Source organism: Athene cunicularia (assembly GCF_003259725.1).
Source record: "Athene cunicularia isolate RWA chromosome 1 unlocalized genomic scaffold, athCun1 chr1_part2, whole genome shotgun sequence".
Lineage (NCBI taxonomy): Eukaryota > Metazoa > Chordata > Aves > Strigiformes > Strigidae > Athene > Athene cunicularia.
Genome location: NW_020799092.1, coordinates 30,846,191 through 30,861,086, shown reverse-complemented (window position 1 = coordinate 30,861,086; position 14,896 = coordinate 30,846,191). Strand labels below are relative to the sequence as shown.

At 38.6% G+C, this 14,896-nt stretch overlaps 1 protein-coding gene across 6 annotated transcripts in view; it reads right to left on the bottom strand.

Annotated features, from left to right (window-relative positions):
• The window catches only part of ANKS1B (ankyrin repeat and sterile alpha motif domain containing 1B), a 455,171-nt gene that overhangs the window by 309,816 nt on the left and 130,459 nt on the right, over positions 1–14,896 (bottom strand). For all 6 annotated transcript variants that reach the window (XM_026865589.1, XM_026865597.1, XM_026865606.1 and 3 more), the window contains exon 10: positions 12,332–12,497. In XM_026865589.1, coding sequence (XP_026721390.1) covers positions 12,332–12,497 — 166 coding nt within the window. The remainder of the gene's footprint in view (positions 1–12,331; positions 12,498–14,896) is intronic.

Sequence of the window (14,896 nt, the reverse complement as noted above, 5' to 3'; positions counted from 1 at the left end):
CTTTTCCTCCTACTTTTCAGAGAAAATGTTAGCTAGTCCTTTGGAAAGTGGAATTACTTTAACAATGTAAACATATTTACTGGCACATACTGGATGGGTAGAGACCTGCATGCATTCTGATAATGAACTGGTCACATGATAATGGTCATTCCCATGTGCTTTCATTTCAGAAATGACAGAGTATTTTTAAGAATAACATTTCATTGTTAAGGATGATATCAGAGATGTTATCCAGAGGAGCATATGATGGGGAGCAATTATCTTAATTATATACTAAAAACCTCTTAGAGGGATGATAAGGTTGTAAAGGAAAGTACATTAGAGCTGTGATATGTAAGAATTGACATGGCTTGTGCAACCTCAATTCAGCCTCCTGTGCATATGCATTCTGAAGAAGTCTTTAATTATTATTATAATGCTGTTTCTCCATAAGACCTCTGCTGCATCAAGGACATAAAGAAGTGGAGGAAATGGACAATGGAGAAAACAAAATTAGGGCACATTACTCTAGAAATGTGGCAGGAAAAATAATATTAGAAAAAATAGAGATGTGAAATATTTTCTCTAAATATCAAAAAAACTCATATTTAAATATGCTCATATGAAAATATCCAAAGGGAATGTTAAATGAGAGTTACTAAAGCTAGAAATTTTTAATCAACAGATCTATGTAATCTGCATCCAAAAGATCTGGGAAGAAGTTATCTCAACAAATGTTACGGCTTCTTAATAGCACTTGGAATATTGATAAGATTTGAGAAAACTAAAAGGGAGTTAATGGAGTAACCTTAGTAGTTTTAGGCTTTTAGACTGACACCAGGAATAATGGAATAGCTGATAAGGATCACCATTAATAATAAATGAAAAAAGGGGTAAAAGTCATGTAAATCAGCAGTGCTTCAGAGAAACTGAATCTTATTCGTTAACCTGTTTTTTAAATGAAATTTTAAGTTTAATACAAGTAAATAGAGTTAATTTGACATTTAATTTTATAATATATTTGGGTTACCATTACATTAAGGGTATTAAAATTTATTGAAGTGGCCTATGTTTGCAACTAAGGTAATTTTAAAAGATTAATAATGAATGGTTCCAGAGGTATGTGTATGAGAAATATCCACTGTATATATCACTCACTTGCTCTTTCCAGACTACCCAAATGAAAAAAGGTAACAGTTTTACCCAATTTTATCCTACAAATGCCACTGGGGGTGGGAACTGAGAGACAAAAAGCCTGTATAAACCTCGTTTCTCTTAATTGGCATTAGATAGGATGCACCTGTCCCAGAGGGGAAAGAGGATTTTGGGGCAGGAGTTAGCTGGGCTCATTGAGAGAGATTTACACTAGATTTGAAGAGGGAAAAACATCGGCCCATCTGAAGTGCATGTATACCAATGCACACAGCATGGGTAACAAACAGAAGGAGCTTGAAACTGTGATGAAACAGGAAAATTATGATGTTGTTTCTATTACAGAAACACAGTGGGATGTCTCCCATGCCTGGAGTGTGCCAACTGATGGCTACAAGCTCTTTAGGAGGGACAGACAAGGGAGGAGAGGCAGTGGGGTGGTGCTGTATGTTAGGGACTGTTATGATTGCTTTGAGCACAGGTGTAGTGAAGACAGGGTGGAGTGTGTTTGTGTTAGAATCAGGGGGAAGGCCAACAGGGCAGATGTAGTAGTAGGAGTCTACTATAGGCCACCCAACCAGGACAGGGAGGTGGATGAAATACTCTGTAGCCACTTAGGAGAAATCTCACGATCACTTGCCCTTGTTCTTGGGGGTGACATTAACTTCTCAGACATCTACTGGAAATACAACACGGCAGAACGAGACCATTCCCAGAGATTCCTGGAATGTGTGGCAGATAACTTCCTGACACAGCTGGTGAGTGAACCAACCAGAGAAGGTGCTCTGCTGGATCTCCTCTCTGTGCAAAGAGAAGGACTGGTGGATGATGTGGCAGTTGGAGGCTGACTAGGGCACAGAGATAACGAAATAATAGAGTTCTCTATTCTTAGAGAGGTCAGGAGAGAACTAGGCAGGACTGACATCCTGGACTTCCGAAGGGCTGACTTTGTCTTGTTTAGGCACCTGCTTGAAAGGATCCCCTTGGAGACTCTCCAGAAGGGTATAGGGGCCCAGGAAGGCTGGGCGCTCTTTAAGAAGGAAGTGTTAATGGCTCAGGAGCAGGCGGTCCCCAGGTGCCTGGCTGAACAGGGTGCTGTGGCTGCAACTCAGGGAGAAAAGGAGAGTTTACAGCCTTTGGAAGAAGGGGCTAGCCACACACAGAGATTACAAAGACGCTGTGAGGCTATGCAGGGTGGAATTCAGAAGGGCTAAAGCCCATCTGGAAACTAATTTGGCCTCTGCAATCAAGGATAACAAGAAAAGTTTCTATAAGTATGTCATCAGCAAAAGAAAGTCCAGGGAGAGTCTCCATCCCCTGCTAGATGCAGGAGGAAATTTGGTAACCAGTGATGAGGAGAAGGCTGAGGTGCTTAATGCCTTCTTTGCCTCAGTCTTTAATAACAAGGTTAGTTGTATTGATGAAATCCAGCCTCCACAGCCAGAAGACAGACTGGGAGAACGACCCCCCCACAATGCAGGAGACAGTCCTGCAGGAGACAGACCTGCTGTATCACACAGACACACACAAGTCTATGGGACCAGAAGGGGTACTCCTGAGGCTGCTGAAGGAGCTGGCTGGGGTGCTCGCCAGGCCACATTCTATCATTTACCAACATTCCTGGCTGACAGGGGAGGTCCCAACTGATTGGAAATTAGCCAGTGTGATGCCCATCTCTAAGAAAGGTCGGAAGGATGATCCGGGAAATTACAGGCCTGTCAGCTTGACTTTGGTGACCGGGAAGCTGATGGAGCAGCTCGTCCTGAGTACCATCACACAACACGTGTGGGACAACCAGATGCTCAGGCTCAGTCAGCATGGGTTTATGAAAGGCAGGTCCTGCTTGACGAACTTGATCTCCTTCTATGACAGAGCGAACTGCTTATTGGATGAAGGAAAAGCTGTGGATGTAATTTACCTTGACTTTAGCAAGGCTTTTGACACGGTTTCCCACAGCATTCTCCTGGTGAAACTGGCTGCTCGAGGTTTGGACAATCGCACACTTTGCTGGGTAAAACACTGGCTGGATGGCCGGGCCCAGAGAGTTGCGGTGGACGGAGTTAAGTCCCGTTGGCGGCCGGTCACGAGTGGTGTCCCCCAGGGCTCAGTTTTGGGGCCACTCCTGTTTAACATCTTTATTGATGATCTAGACGAGGGGATCGAGTGCACCCTCAGTCAGTTTGCAGATGACCCCAAGTTGGGTGGGAGTGTTGATCTGCTCGAGGGTAGGGAGGCTCTGCAGAGAGACCTGGACAGGCTGGAGCCATGGGCTGAGGCCAACTGGAGGAGTTTCAATAAGGCCAAATGCCGGGGGCTGCCCTTGGGCCACAACATCCCCCAGCAGCGCTACAGGCTTGGGCAGGAGTGGCTGGAGAGCTGCCAGTCAGAGAGGGACCTGGGGGTGTTGATTGACAGCCGGCTGAACAGGAGCCAGCAGTGTGCCCAGGGGGCCAAGAAGGCCAATGGCATCCTGGCTTGTGTCAGCAATAGCGTGGCCAGCAGGGACAGGGAAGGGATCTGACCCCTGGACTCGGCACTGGTGAGGCCACACCTCGATTCCTGTGTTCCGTTTTGGGCCCCTCACTGCAAAAAGGACATTGAGTGACTTGAGCGTGTCCAGAGAAGGGCAACGGAGCTGGTGCAGGGTCTGGAGCACAGGTCGTACGAGGAGCGGCTGAGGGAACTGGGGGTGTTTAGTCTGGAGAAGAGGAGGCTGAGGGGAGACCTCATCACCCTCTACAGCTACCTGAAAGGAAGCTGCAGAGAGCTGGGGATGAGCCTCTTTAGCCTACTAGAAATCAACAGGATAAGAAGGAATGGCCTCAAGTTGCGCCACGGAAGGTTTAGACTAGATATTAGGAAGCATTTCTTTCCAGAACGGGTTGTTGGGCTTAATTACATAATAACACCTGTCAACAAAGGTCAACATAGGACCAGAAGCACGGGTGAACTGTACTCCTCTAAGAGATACACTATTAAAAAAGCTAATCTAAATTATCTTAACTGTACTCCAAGAACTATGACAATAACATTAGAAATAGAGAAAATGGGTATGAAAATGTCATGATAAAACAGAACTCCGAAGCTGCCCATATTTTGGGAACTTGTACTTAGAAAAAATAAAAAGAAATATAAAATTCCAGAAAATACTTAAAAATAGAAAATAAACTAGAAACCTATAATTGATATTATAGGAACAACTATATCAGCAAACACCCTCCAGGCATAATTTTCAGAAATATTTTCTTTTACATTTTTGAAGGGTGCTTAAAACAAGTACTAGCTGTACTGAAGAAAAAACAACAAAATAAATGATAGAAGAGCTATTGTATTTTTTATTCTTCCATCAGCACTCTCTTAACCTTTATTAAAATGCCACATGAAATTAAAAAATCCAAACTGCAAACATATGCTAGTGCATTAGACAAAATTGCTTCTGATAAGAAGTGTGCACTCTATCCTGTGGCAGTAGGAATGACAAATATGAAATGTGTCATCACTGAAACTCAGTCAGGAGAAGGTTAGTTTGGTTTCCAATACATTGTGTTCTGGCAAAGATTTATATCTTGAAACTCTGTGATCCTCACATCTTTATAAATTAACCTGTTAAAACAAGTAAATTGAAAAATTCTAAACCATAACCAAATTCTCTCCATATGGTTCAAACACACCACGGTTCAAACCTTCAAGAAGACTAAGAAGAGATGAGAAAAAGTATGTATAGGTCTTATAACTAAGTCTGGGCATTATATTACACTATGAATAAGTTATTGACTAAAAAATACAGCTGAAAATTGCTTGATAATTTTCAATTTTCACTTTAAAGTAAATGTCACTAAAAAGCAGGTTAACAAACAGTAAAACAAAAAAAAAATATTTTCAGCTGGAATAATATAACATTTAATTGCAAAAATGTATCTGTTTTTTGGTTCAGCCCCTTCAGATCTTCTTATTATCCTTATAACCTCATTATCCTTTTCTTACACAGAAAAAGGGAAGGATATTAGGGCACAGTATGTAGATAATATCATCCAGATTTCTATAGAGGCCAATACCTTAAATGGGTGCATGGGTACAGGAATAAGATAAAATAACCTGAACATACTGTGATACAGATTACACACCCTTGGAACACCTCTATGCAACACTTTACCAGCCTTTGGAGTCCTCTAGCCACCATGACAAGGCAGTACATTGACAACATGTATAAGGAGAGTAAGATTTTCAGAATCATTCAGAGGCTGCCCAGAATTGCTTCTTGAAGAGTTGCTAGAGAGCTCTGACTTAGACAAAGACACTATGTTAGGGTTCCTCTGTCTTGACTTCAGTTGGCCATGAATACACTAAGATTGGAAATGAGAAGCTTTTTAATCACTAGAACAGAAATCAGCGGTCCTGAAACAGACTTCTCTTCAGGCACAAAATCCCAGCTATTTTAAAGATGTATCTTGAGAGGTTTATTAAAGGAACTACACAAAGGCTAGAACCTGATTTTCTCTCTTTAAGGGGAGTATCCTCATCATGTCAGGGCACTGTGAGACTCTTACTCATTCTTCCAGGCCTAAGAATCTTTTTCTGTGCTAAAGGAAGAGGGGTTTAGACTGTACAAAAGACCTTGAGAACTGGGAAACTTCACTTAATAATGGGAGCATTTTTCTAAGGCCAAAAATTACTTAGAAGAAAAAACAGCTGCTGCCTAAGAAAGACTTCAGCTATTAGGTTGTTATGGAAACACAAGCCTCTTTTGTAAGTTATATACACCAAACCAATGCATGGTTCACATTACAATGCAAACCTATGCTTTGTGTTCCTTATTTGCAAGCTCTGAGTGGCTCTTCAGTTCGCACTCAACATACAGATGAATTATACCCTTTGGAGATACTGTCTCCTTGAGTAATAGACAAAAGAATACATCATGTCAGTCCCTGAGGTACTAATAAGATTTAATGGCCCTGACAGCCTTCTGAGGTTCTCCACTCACATCCCCCTTCCTGGAGACACCATTTCAGCTCAGCCGAGGGCCTTTAGTTCCTGCCTGAGCTATGCTGAAGGAGTGCCTGTCTTGTGCTTGTGCTTATGCCTGTGCCTGTGCATCCAGATCCCAACTCATGGGCTGACTTCCCAGCTTGACCTTGGACCTGGTCTTGTCATCATGAACATTCCCAGCCATCATCAGACCTGATCCTGATCTGCATATGGCCTTTCTAGTTTGACTTTAGATATACCTCATCAGCACACACTTGCTTGATGATCTGGGGTCTTAGCTGAACCTGGCCATGATCTCTAGGTCTGCTTTGCTCATGGGTGGTGACATAGGGCCCTGACTAGTGAAGCCCCTGCCTTGTCACCCATGGTAGTCCCCTTCGCTCCCGGATCTCCATCCCTAAAAGAGCATCTGGCCTTTGCTGGTCTCCATCAGGCCTGAGACAGTACTTTGGAAATTCAGCACTCATGGCAGGTAGGTAGTAATGATTTTGAATATGCACCACAATATCAAAAGCTTTCATAGACAATCAGTTGTCTCAGAAACACTGGTGTCAAATTAGGCTAAATTTCATAGGCCCTAGCTATATTCAGACAGTTCCAGACCAACTGTTATATATTGCAGTTACTCAGGTTGATAAGAGACTCCCTCCTTTATTATGTTATTCTCTCTACACAGCTAAAATGATCCTCCTTAAACACTGAAAGTATTTAATCCTGAGGAGTTAGACTGTAAGTCACCTGTTTAGGTGCACTATAACCTGCTGGTTTAAAAAGCCTGCTCAGATGAAACACAGCTCTACTCGCAGCCCTTCTGTTTGAAGCAATTTGGGTGAGTAGACTTCAGAAGGTTAGTGCATGATCCTTCAGATCAATTATGGTTTCAAAATGATGAAGCATGGGTAACTAAGTCTAGCCTCTTGAATTTCTATTCATCCAGGCAATTTTGTATATCTGGCAGTGTGATGGTTCCTTCTTGTGGGCACTTTGCACTAGTTTGCTTATAGCAAAGATATTTGCTATCTTATCTCAATCTGGAGAACTGAAATGTTCAAATATTCAAGGTAGGTGCTGTGAAGATTTGTTCCTGAAGTCAGTCAGAAACTGATGACATGACAAACAGCACTTTATTTACCAAGCCAAGTACTTAATGATTTGGGAAACTATATATTTAGAAGACTCATATTTTAATTCTGATAAAAAATGTTATCACAGCTAGGCCATTTTTCAGTTCAGGTTTCTAAAGAACTGTCTCCTAGGTATCAGTATGATACTGCTGACACAGTGTTATACAGTAGACACAAGAATGCAAGTAGACGTGAACTGACACACTGGCTCCAAATTTCAGGTTAATTTTCACTGTAATGACAGGAGAGGGATGCCAGGCTGAGGAAGAAAAAAACACTGATGCTGCAGTAGACAGGCCATATTAGGGATAGTTTGGTAAGTTGTAGTAATTCAGTGACAAGCATTTTTTGTTAGTTTCCCTGCTGTGATTATGGAGATATAAGAAAAAGGTATCATTAATTACAGGTTTATTATCTTGTATGGTCCTCCTTACAAGTTAGTGGTATTTAAGTGCAAATTAAGTCATTTTTCTAAATAACAAAACCATCATGACTGACAAGAGCAAGAATTCTCCAAAGTACATTTAGCTGGGTAGATGACCAGAACAGCTGCTAAGATATCTCTTCCTTTATGTTTCAACTCCTTGCCTTGTGTTTGTCTGCTACAGGCTAGTGACAACACATCACATATCTAAGGACATTTTTATCCTCTTGACAGAAGCCATCTTAGATGTAACTGGGTAGACTAGTTGTACCAGAGCTATCTTTAAAATCGCTGACTTGGGAACTGCTGACTGTGCAGTGGCTGAAAGTTCAGCAGAAGTGAAGCCCCTAAGTATTTACCTTATTTCTCAGCTGGATTTTGCAGCCCACACTGCGTTCACAGAATCACAGAATCAACTAGGTTGGAAAGGACCTTGAAGATCATCCTATTCAACCGTTCACCTAACACTGACAGTTCCCAACTACACCAGATCCCTCAGCGCTAAGTCAACCCGACTCTTAAACACCTCCAGGGATGGGGACTATTTGATACAGCTGAGATGATTCCAGAGTTTAAGATGGCTCACTGAGGTCTCCTTGACCTGCAGCCACAGTAAAGTAACATAACTGGAAAAAAATAGGTCTTTGAACTAGAACTCCCTTATCCAAGGATGATTTTCATGCAGTTTACAGACAGGAGTGTCTCTTCATGTTATTCAGATGCTGTATTAAAACCTTTGTTAATCTGCATGAACAGATCGATTTTCCCAAAGGAGGTTTTCTTTTTTCACCAAGTTATTAATGGAATTAGGTTTTGAAAAATTCTCTCTAATTCCTAATGATACTTATTGAGACCTAAAAATATTTTAATGTATTTTAATGTATATATAAAAATATTTTAGTACTGGCCATCATCATTGACTATTATTAAAAACTTAGCATGTAGACTGCCACCTGGTGTCACTCCTAGGGAGTTTCTGCAATAGAAACTATAGAGACAGACTGAAGGAGTTAAGATCTCTATTGAGATACATGCACACTTAACTCCAATGAAAACAATATATTTATTAACATTTCTTCTGTAATGTAGCTCAGATTTCATTCAATATTTCTGCTAAATAAAGTGTGTGACATTATGAGGTGCAAGAATGGAGTATGGTACAAAATGTCCAAGCTACCAAGGATGCAAGTCTGTAAGGGTCTTCAACGGCACAAGCCCCAATGCAGCATAATGCTGCACCTAAACTTCTGCTACCAGTATTCTAGATACTAGATAACTGACCAAAACCACACTAACTTCATGATGATACTTGACAATGCCTACTTTAGCATTAGAATAATCCAGTGCCTTAAGCTTTAGCCATTTATTAAAAGTTTACACCTTTTCCAAGATGATATGTTGCTATAGTTCACAAAATTTAATTACGTCCTTAAGATAAAAAGGGCAATATTAACACATGCCTCATGAACTAATAAAATTTCATGGTTATTTTTCGAGGTTAACTATGTGTTTTCTTTTTTTAATCAAGGGCAGTCTAAAAATTAAAATTACTAGCAGAAATGTCTAGTTCAAGGAATAAAGATGCTGTTCTGAAATAGCCAAACAGAAAGATTAGTAAGAATGATTCATGGATCAATTAATTTATGAAATTAATTTTATGACATTGATTCATGAAATTTTAAATCCAGATTTAGATTTTATTTAGAAAAAAAAAGATGTCTAAAAGAGTGTAGTATCTTAGAATATTCCTATCAAGTTTTACCTGTTAGTTTAAAAGCAGAGATACTGAGACAGATATGCTAGTACACTCTGTCAACCTTGTCCTATCAATCCACCGCAGAAACAAAGAACAGCTTAACTTGAACTCATACAAACATGTAGTCGTTTTTACTCTTAGATCAGTCCTAATTAGAAGCAATTGTTTTAAATGCCAGCATAAATCAATGATGTAACAGTTCTTCCTATATAAACCTATTTTCTTGCAAACAGAAATAAAACTCACATAACACCGGATTTCAGAAGTGGAAGTAACAAACTTTATGACTACTTTTATTTCCTTTCTTCTCAGGTTTTCTCCCTTTTATCTAACAATCCTTTACCATTTGGTGCATGGAGTTCTCATCCTCTGCTATTCCCTACTAGTTCAAGAATAAGATTCAGGAAATTAAAAATAATGTGGAGAACTAGAGAGCAGTCTGTTTTTTCCTGCAGTGGATCAGAGAATGATGACTTGCAAGGTGTCTATTCCCAACTTGTCAGGAGTTTACTGACAGGGCAGATAGCAGTTGCAACATGCAACTCTACAGCTTGAAAGGCTAGCAGGAATGACCTTTCTTCTCAATACAGGAAAGAAGAATTTTCAATCATTGAGCGCAGTCTCATTCTACTGCCAAGAGGTAGTAATGCTGCAGACAGCGGAGAGAGTTGGTCATTGTCCTACAGCATAGGGAAAGGAGACTGACAAATGCAATTTTTTGTTCAAAGTGCTGCCTCATGCTCTGAGATGAACTCTACACATGACATAGTACAGCAATTTGAAACAGTACTCCCAAAGTCAGCATGTCTCAGTAATACAAAACCAGGGGAATTTGGAAAAAAATGCATGCAAATTAGATATTTGCTTCAAATGAATGATCTCTACAATAATAGATAACTTATTCAAGCAATAGATCTGTATGAACTGAAGTGGCAGGCTGACATTCACATACAATTTTGCATAGTGTTAAGTACCTTATAACTGTGAGTGACATGGCTGATTTCATCTGGGCCATTCATAGTAAAAAATAACAGCCAACATGATTGCAGATACGGCTTACAAGCCAGGCCAGTTAAATAACTACTACATTTATAGCTTAAAATAAAATCACCTTTTGGAATCTGTTTATCTATACAGCCAAATGTTCTCCTCAATAAAATGCCAAGGAAAACATCATAGTGGTATATGGAAAACTAAGACAGAATGAATTACAGTACATTTGTATTGTCAATTCATTGACCTTCTTAGATCTTATAAGGATGATGGGTGCCCTCATGTCCTATAGCTTCCTTAGTTATTCTCTGGGCCTCTGATACACGCCATATTTAACCATACGCAAAACGTACTTCCAGATAAAGACCTAAAAATGTTCTTTTTAGGATCTGTTTTTCATGCTGATGTTAATGGACTAACTCTGCCTAAGAAAAATGTCTGTGTTTAGCAGACAGCACGCTTCCAAAGCCTGGTATTTTAACTAGTGGAAAGTCTATCATATTTTTAGTACTAATTACAATGGAATGCTTTGTAGTTGAGCCCCATTACTACAGAGGCAAATAATGAACTTCCTTGGCCAATTTATGGGGTAGGGATATGGCAGTCTTCCTTTTGCAATAAGTATGTTTATGGTGATTAATCAAGCAGAAATCTGAAAACCAAGGATAATTTGGCATTTTCTTCCTTTACTGAACAACAACTTGTAACACTGTCCTGCACACTTTGCTAAGATTTTAGATTATCAGAGTCAAAAAATCATGAGCGAAGTAAACCTCCAGTTACACAATTAGACACACTGATGTTCAAGTCAGATTCTGGTCCACTCTATGAAACTGCTATAAAGATGCTATCTTATTTTGTGCCACCTCTTAGATCACTGTTCATAATGCAGGTTCCCTCAAGTCTTCTTTAGCCCAAATTTTATGGAGAGGTGAGAATTATGATCCACTCCACCTCACCTCCCAGACTCCAGAGCTGTATCACGATATCTAGCCCTTATATATACTATGCCTGATATTGCTCGAGCACTCTTCCAATACTAGTTCAGCTGTGAAATCAAGAAGGTGCTTCCCCTTACACAGATTAGATAGGTAAGATGATGTTAGTCAACAATCTGTCATTCTTGTATATTTCCAAAATCATGATTCATAATCAAGATAGCACAGGTCAAAAAGTCGAATTCCCATTTCAAATAGGTCTGTGTTGCTGAGAACCGTCACTTATCAAAGCAGACTCTCAGTCCAATTACTTATAGCAAAATTATTATATTCTGTACCAGGTGGTGACTAATGAAAAATTCAAAAAAGGTAACGGAAGAGAGCATACAATTTTGGAGAACACAGACAGAGTCTTTACAGATAATATAATTCATCTGACTCAATAATTCTATTGGTTTTTAACTATTGTAACTATTGATATTCAAACCTGTATAATACAAACAGCAGTCTGCTGAACTGTCATTTAATATTTCTATCATTTCTCGTTCACTGTTCCATTTTCAAAAACACAGCAGATCTTCATGTTACATGAAAATACAGAGTACTTAAAACTTTGAATTAGTTGTATAATGTTGCTAAGCACTTCATTAAAAAACAGAAACAGGTTAGTAAATAGATTACTGCAAAAGGATGGGCTTAGAGAAATCTGATTACTAATTTGTCTTTTTGCAATCTTGTACCTTTCTAGGAAATTATTTAAACCTCTTTGTTTTCCATTCTACAGAATTTTGCTATTAATCTCTATATTGATATTAAGTTCTTATGGTAGCTAACAGAAGACTATAATCATACTATGATAAGTAAACAGAGTGCTGTATTCTTAAAACTATTGACTATATATGTTCTATATATAACTATATACGTTCAATAACATGACACTTATACCAAAGACTATGTAAAGGATTGTCTGGTGATTTACCTGGTCTTGAGGAAGGAACTCTTGCTATATCTAGGGAACAAGGTTTTTTGGTCACTGCTACTTCTACTGAATCACAAAGACTGCTGTCATTTTCTGAAGGAACTGCATCCAGAGGTACAGAGGATATTGCTTCCAATGCATAATCTCTCTTCTTTGAATAAGATTCCTGAAATGCAAAAATTTAAGTAGGTAAGAGAGCTATTTCTCAGATGACACAAGAAAAAAAACAGGTTCAAATAACTCTGGCTGGCAGGGTTTAAAATTCAGTAAATTAAATACTACATCGAAATTCTAACAGACTGGAAGAATTACTCACATGCTAGAAGATAATGTTTCTTGTTTCTTTAAATTTTTCTACAATATAATTTTTGTTTAATGACAGAAATGTCTTTATTCATGAAACTTGGTCTTCAGCAAAATCTCCAACATAACTGGTCTTGCCATACCTGTTTTGCTAGGTTCTAATTCAGGGAATGTCTCTTATCCATTTTTTTTTTTTTTTTATTATAGCTCATTAAAGTGACAATTACATTAATCACTGCAATTACTTTCTCTTTGGGAATGGTTTTACAATATGTTTATATTAGAGATAAGAAAGCTAAGATATGCCATCTACATGTTGATGGCAGAATTCCAGGTTGTGAATGAACATGAATTACTGCTCTATATTTGAGTGAACAGCAACAATGGTGCAAGGTCCCTTGACAGTGACACATAAAGTGAAAATGTTGAGGGAGGGAAAAAAGAATTACTCAAAAACTTTGCTGGTAAACTAAACTGTCCAATCAAGCAAACTGTCTCTGCTTCAGAATGTGAATAAGAAGATACTATATTGTTTCACCAGAGTTTCTTGAATTGTGATTTTAATCTCAGCAGAAAGCAGTTGCATGGGCAAAGCTGTACTTCCACATCTTTCTTACACTGGACAGAAAGTCAAGCACCTCACATCAATCAGATATGATATAATAAAATACAAAGGGCCAGAAAGTACCCTGACAGTTAGATATTATCATAGAACTGCTCAGAAAATGATTGAAGAATGTGATGACTAGAACAGAATGTGGAATAACAATTTCTTCAGGAAGAACTCACATTTCCTACAGTAAACTATGTCTGTAGATAACAGTCCCTTTTTTAGGTAAATTATTTATACTGTTAGTGGATCATTACACTACCAAAGTTTTTGCAGTTTTTCCTGCTCATTGTGTTCTGATGTGATTTTTATGAGAGTTCATAATCTGGTAATAACTCAAGGCCTCTCAAAGGATAGAGTTGACATGGTAGCAACAGGAGCTCCACTTCAAAATTCTACTTGATGACTTCAGTAGAATCAAATTTTAAATTTTGAATTAAATCATTTTAAAGTTTAAAATCTGAATAAAGAACTTGAAGATGAATACAGGAAATGGTTAACAGGGAAAAAAATAATACAAAATAAAAAACCCAGAATACTAACAAGCATTTGTAGTAAAAAATGAATATGTACTAGTAAACAAGACTAGTGGTCAGTGTTCAAAAAACATGCCTAAAAGAGTAATGCGATTGTGTCTCTACCTCTTTTATCCTTTCCTGCTTATGTGTAACCAGAGTATGAGCTCCTGTGCATTAGCAATCTTACTGATATACACTAATAGTAACTAGTTTCAGCTAGTGGACTCTAAAGATGTTTAGAAAAGGTCATAAGTGGGTTTACTGCAGCTCCAAATACAACTTTTTAAACTTAAGCCATGTCATTCCTTAAGTTAATAGAAAATTATTCCTTCAGGCCCCATCCTGTAAAACCAAACCAAACCAAACCGCTATTTTTTTTTAAAAATCCTGCAAATAACGGATAAAATGAAGCATGGATATTAGGGAGAGTTAAAACAAGAAGTTTACAAACACACAGTTTTATTACTGGAAAAAATGTTCATGAGTTGAAACCTTAGGTTTAAACTAGAGAAGATTTTTTAAATCTTGCAATTTATAAATAAGAGCACTGTTAAGTCTGTATTACATTTCTGCCTTTTTATCACAACAAATACAGAAAATATTTCTCCCTAGACCGCACTGTATAATGTGGAGACATTGAAGTGGCTGAAGTGCAACTGCAGGACGAGTCCTTCCTACCTTGAAAAAAAGTAATTTCTACCTTGTCCATTTAAGCCTACCATAAAAAGACAGAGGCAAAAATTTATTCAACAAAGCAATGATTAAACCAGAAAAATTCACTTTAATCCCTGTACATGCAAGTTTCTACAAGAGTAAGTCAGAATGTCAAAACCCTAGTAATAGTAAATTTGCCTAGAGAAACCTATGAAGAAATACTGCAGCCTTAATATTATTGTCACCAAACACTGAAGTGAAACCCTGCTCAGCTCCTGAATTCAGGTACATTAAAAAACCAGTAAAAATTGATACACAAAACATAAGAATAGACATTGGATCATACTTCATGTCTATGTCACACAATATTCTGTCTACAAAGGCAGCCAACAGTGACGGCCTAGAGAACAGGGAGACCATCACAAGACCAGGACAAGCAAGTACTAGTGCTTCTCCTACAACTCTCTGAGGCTCCCACAC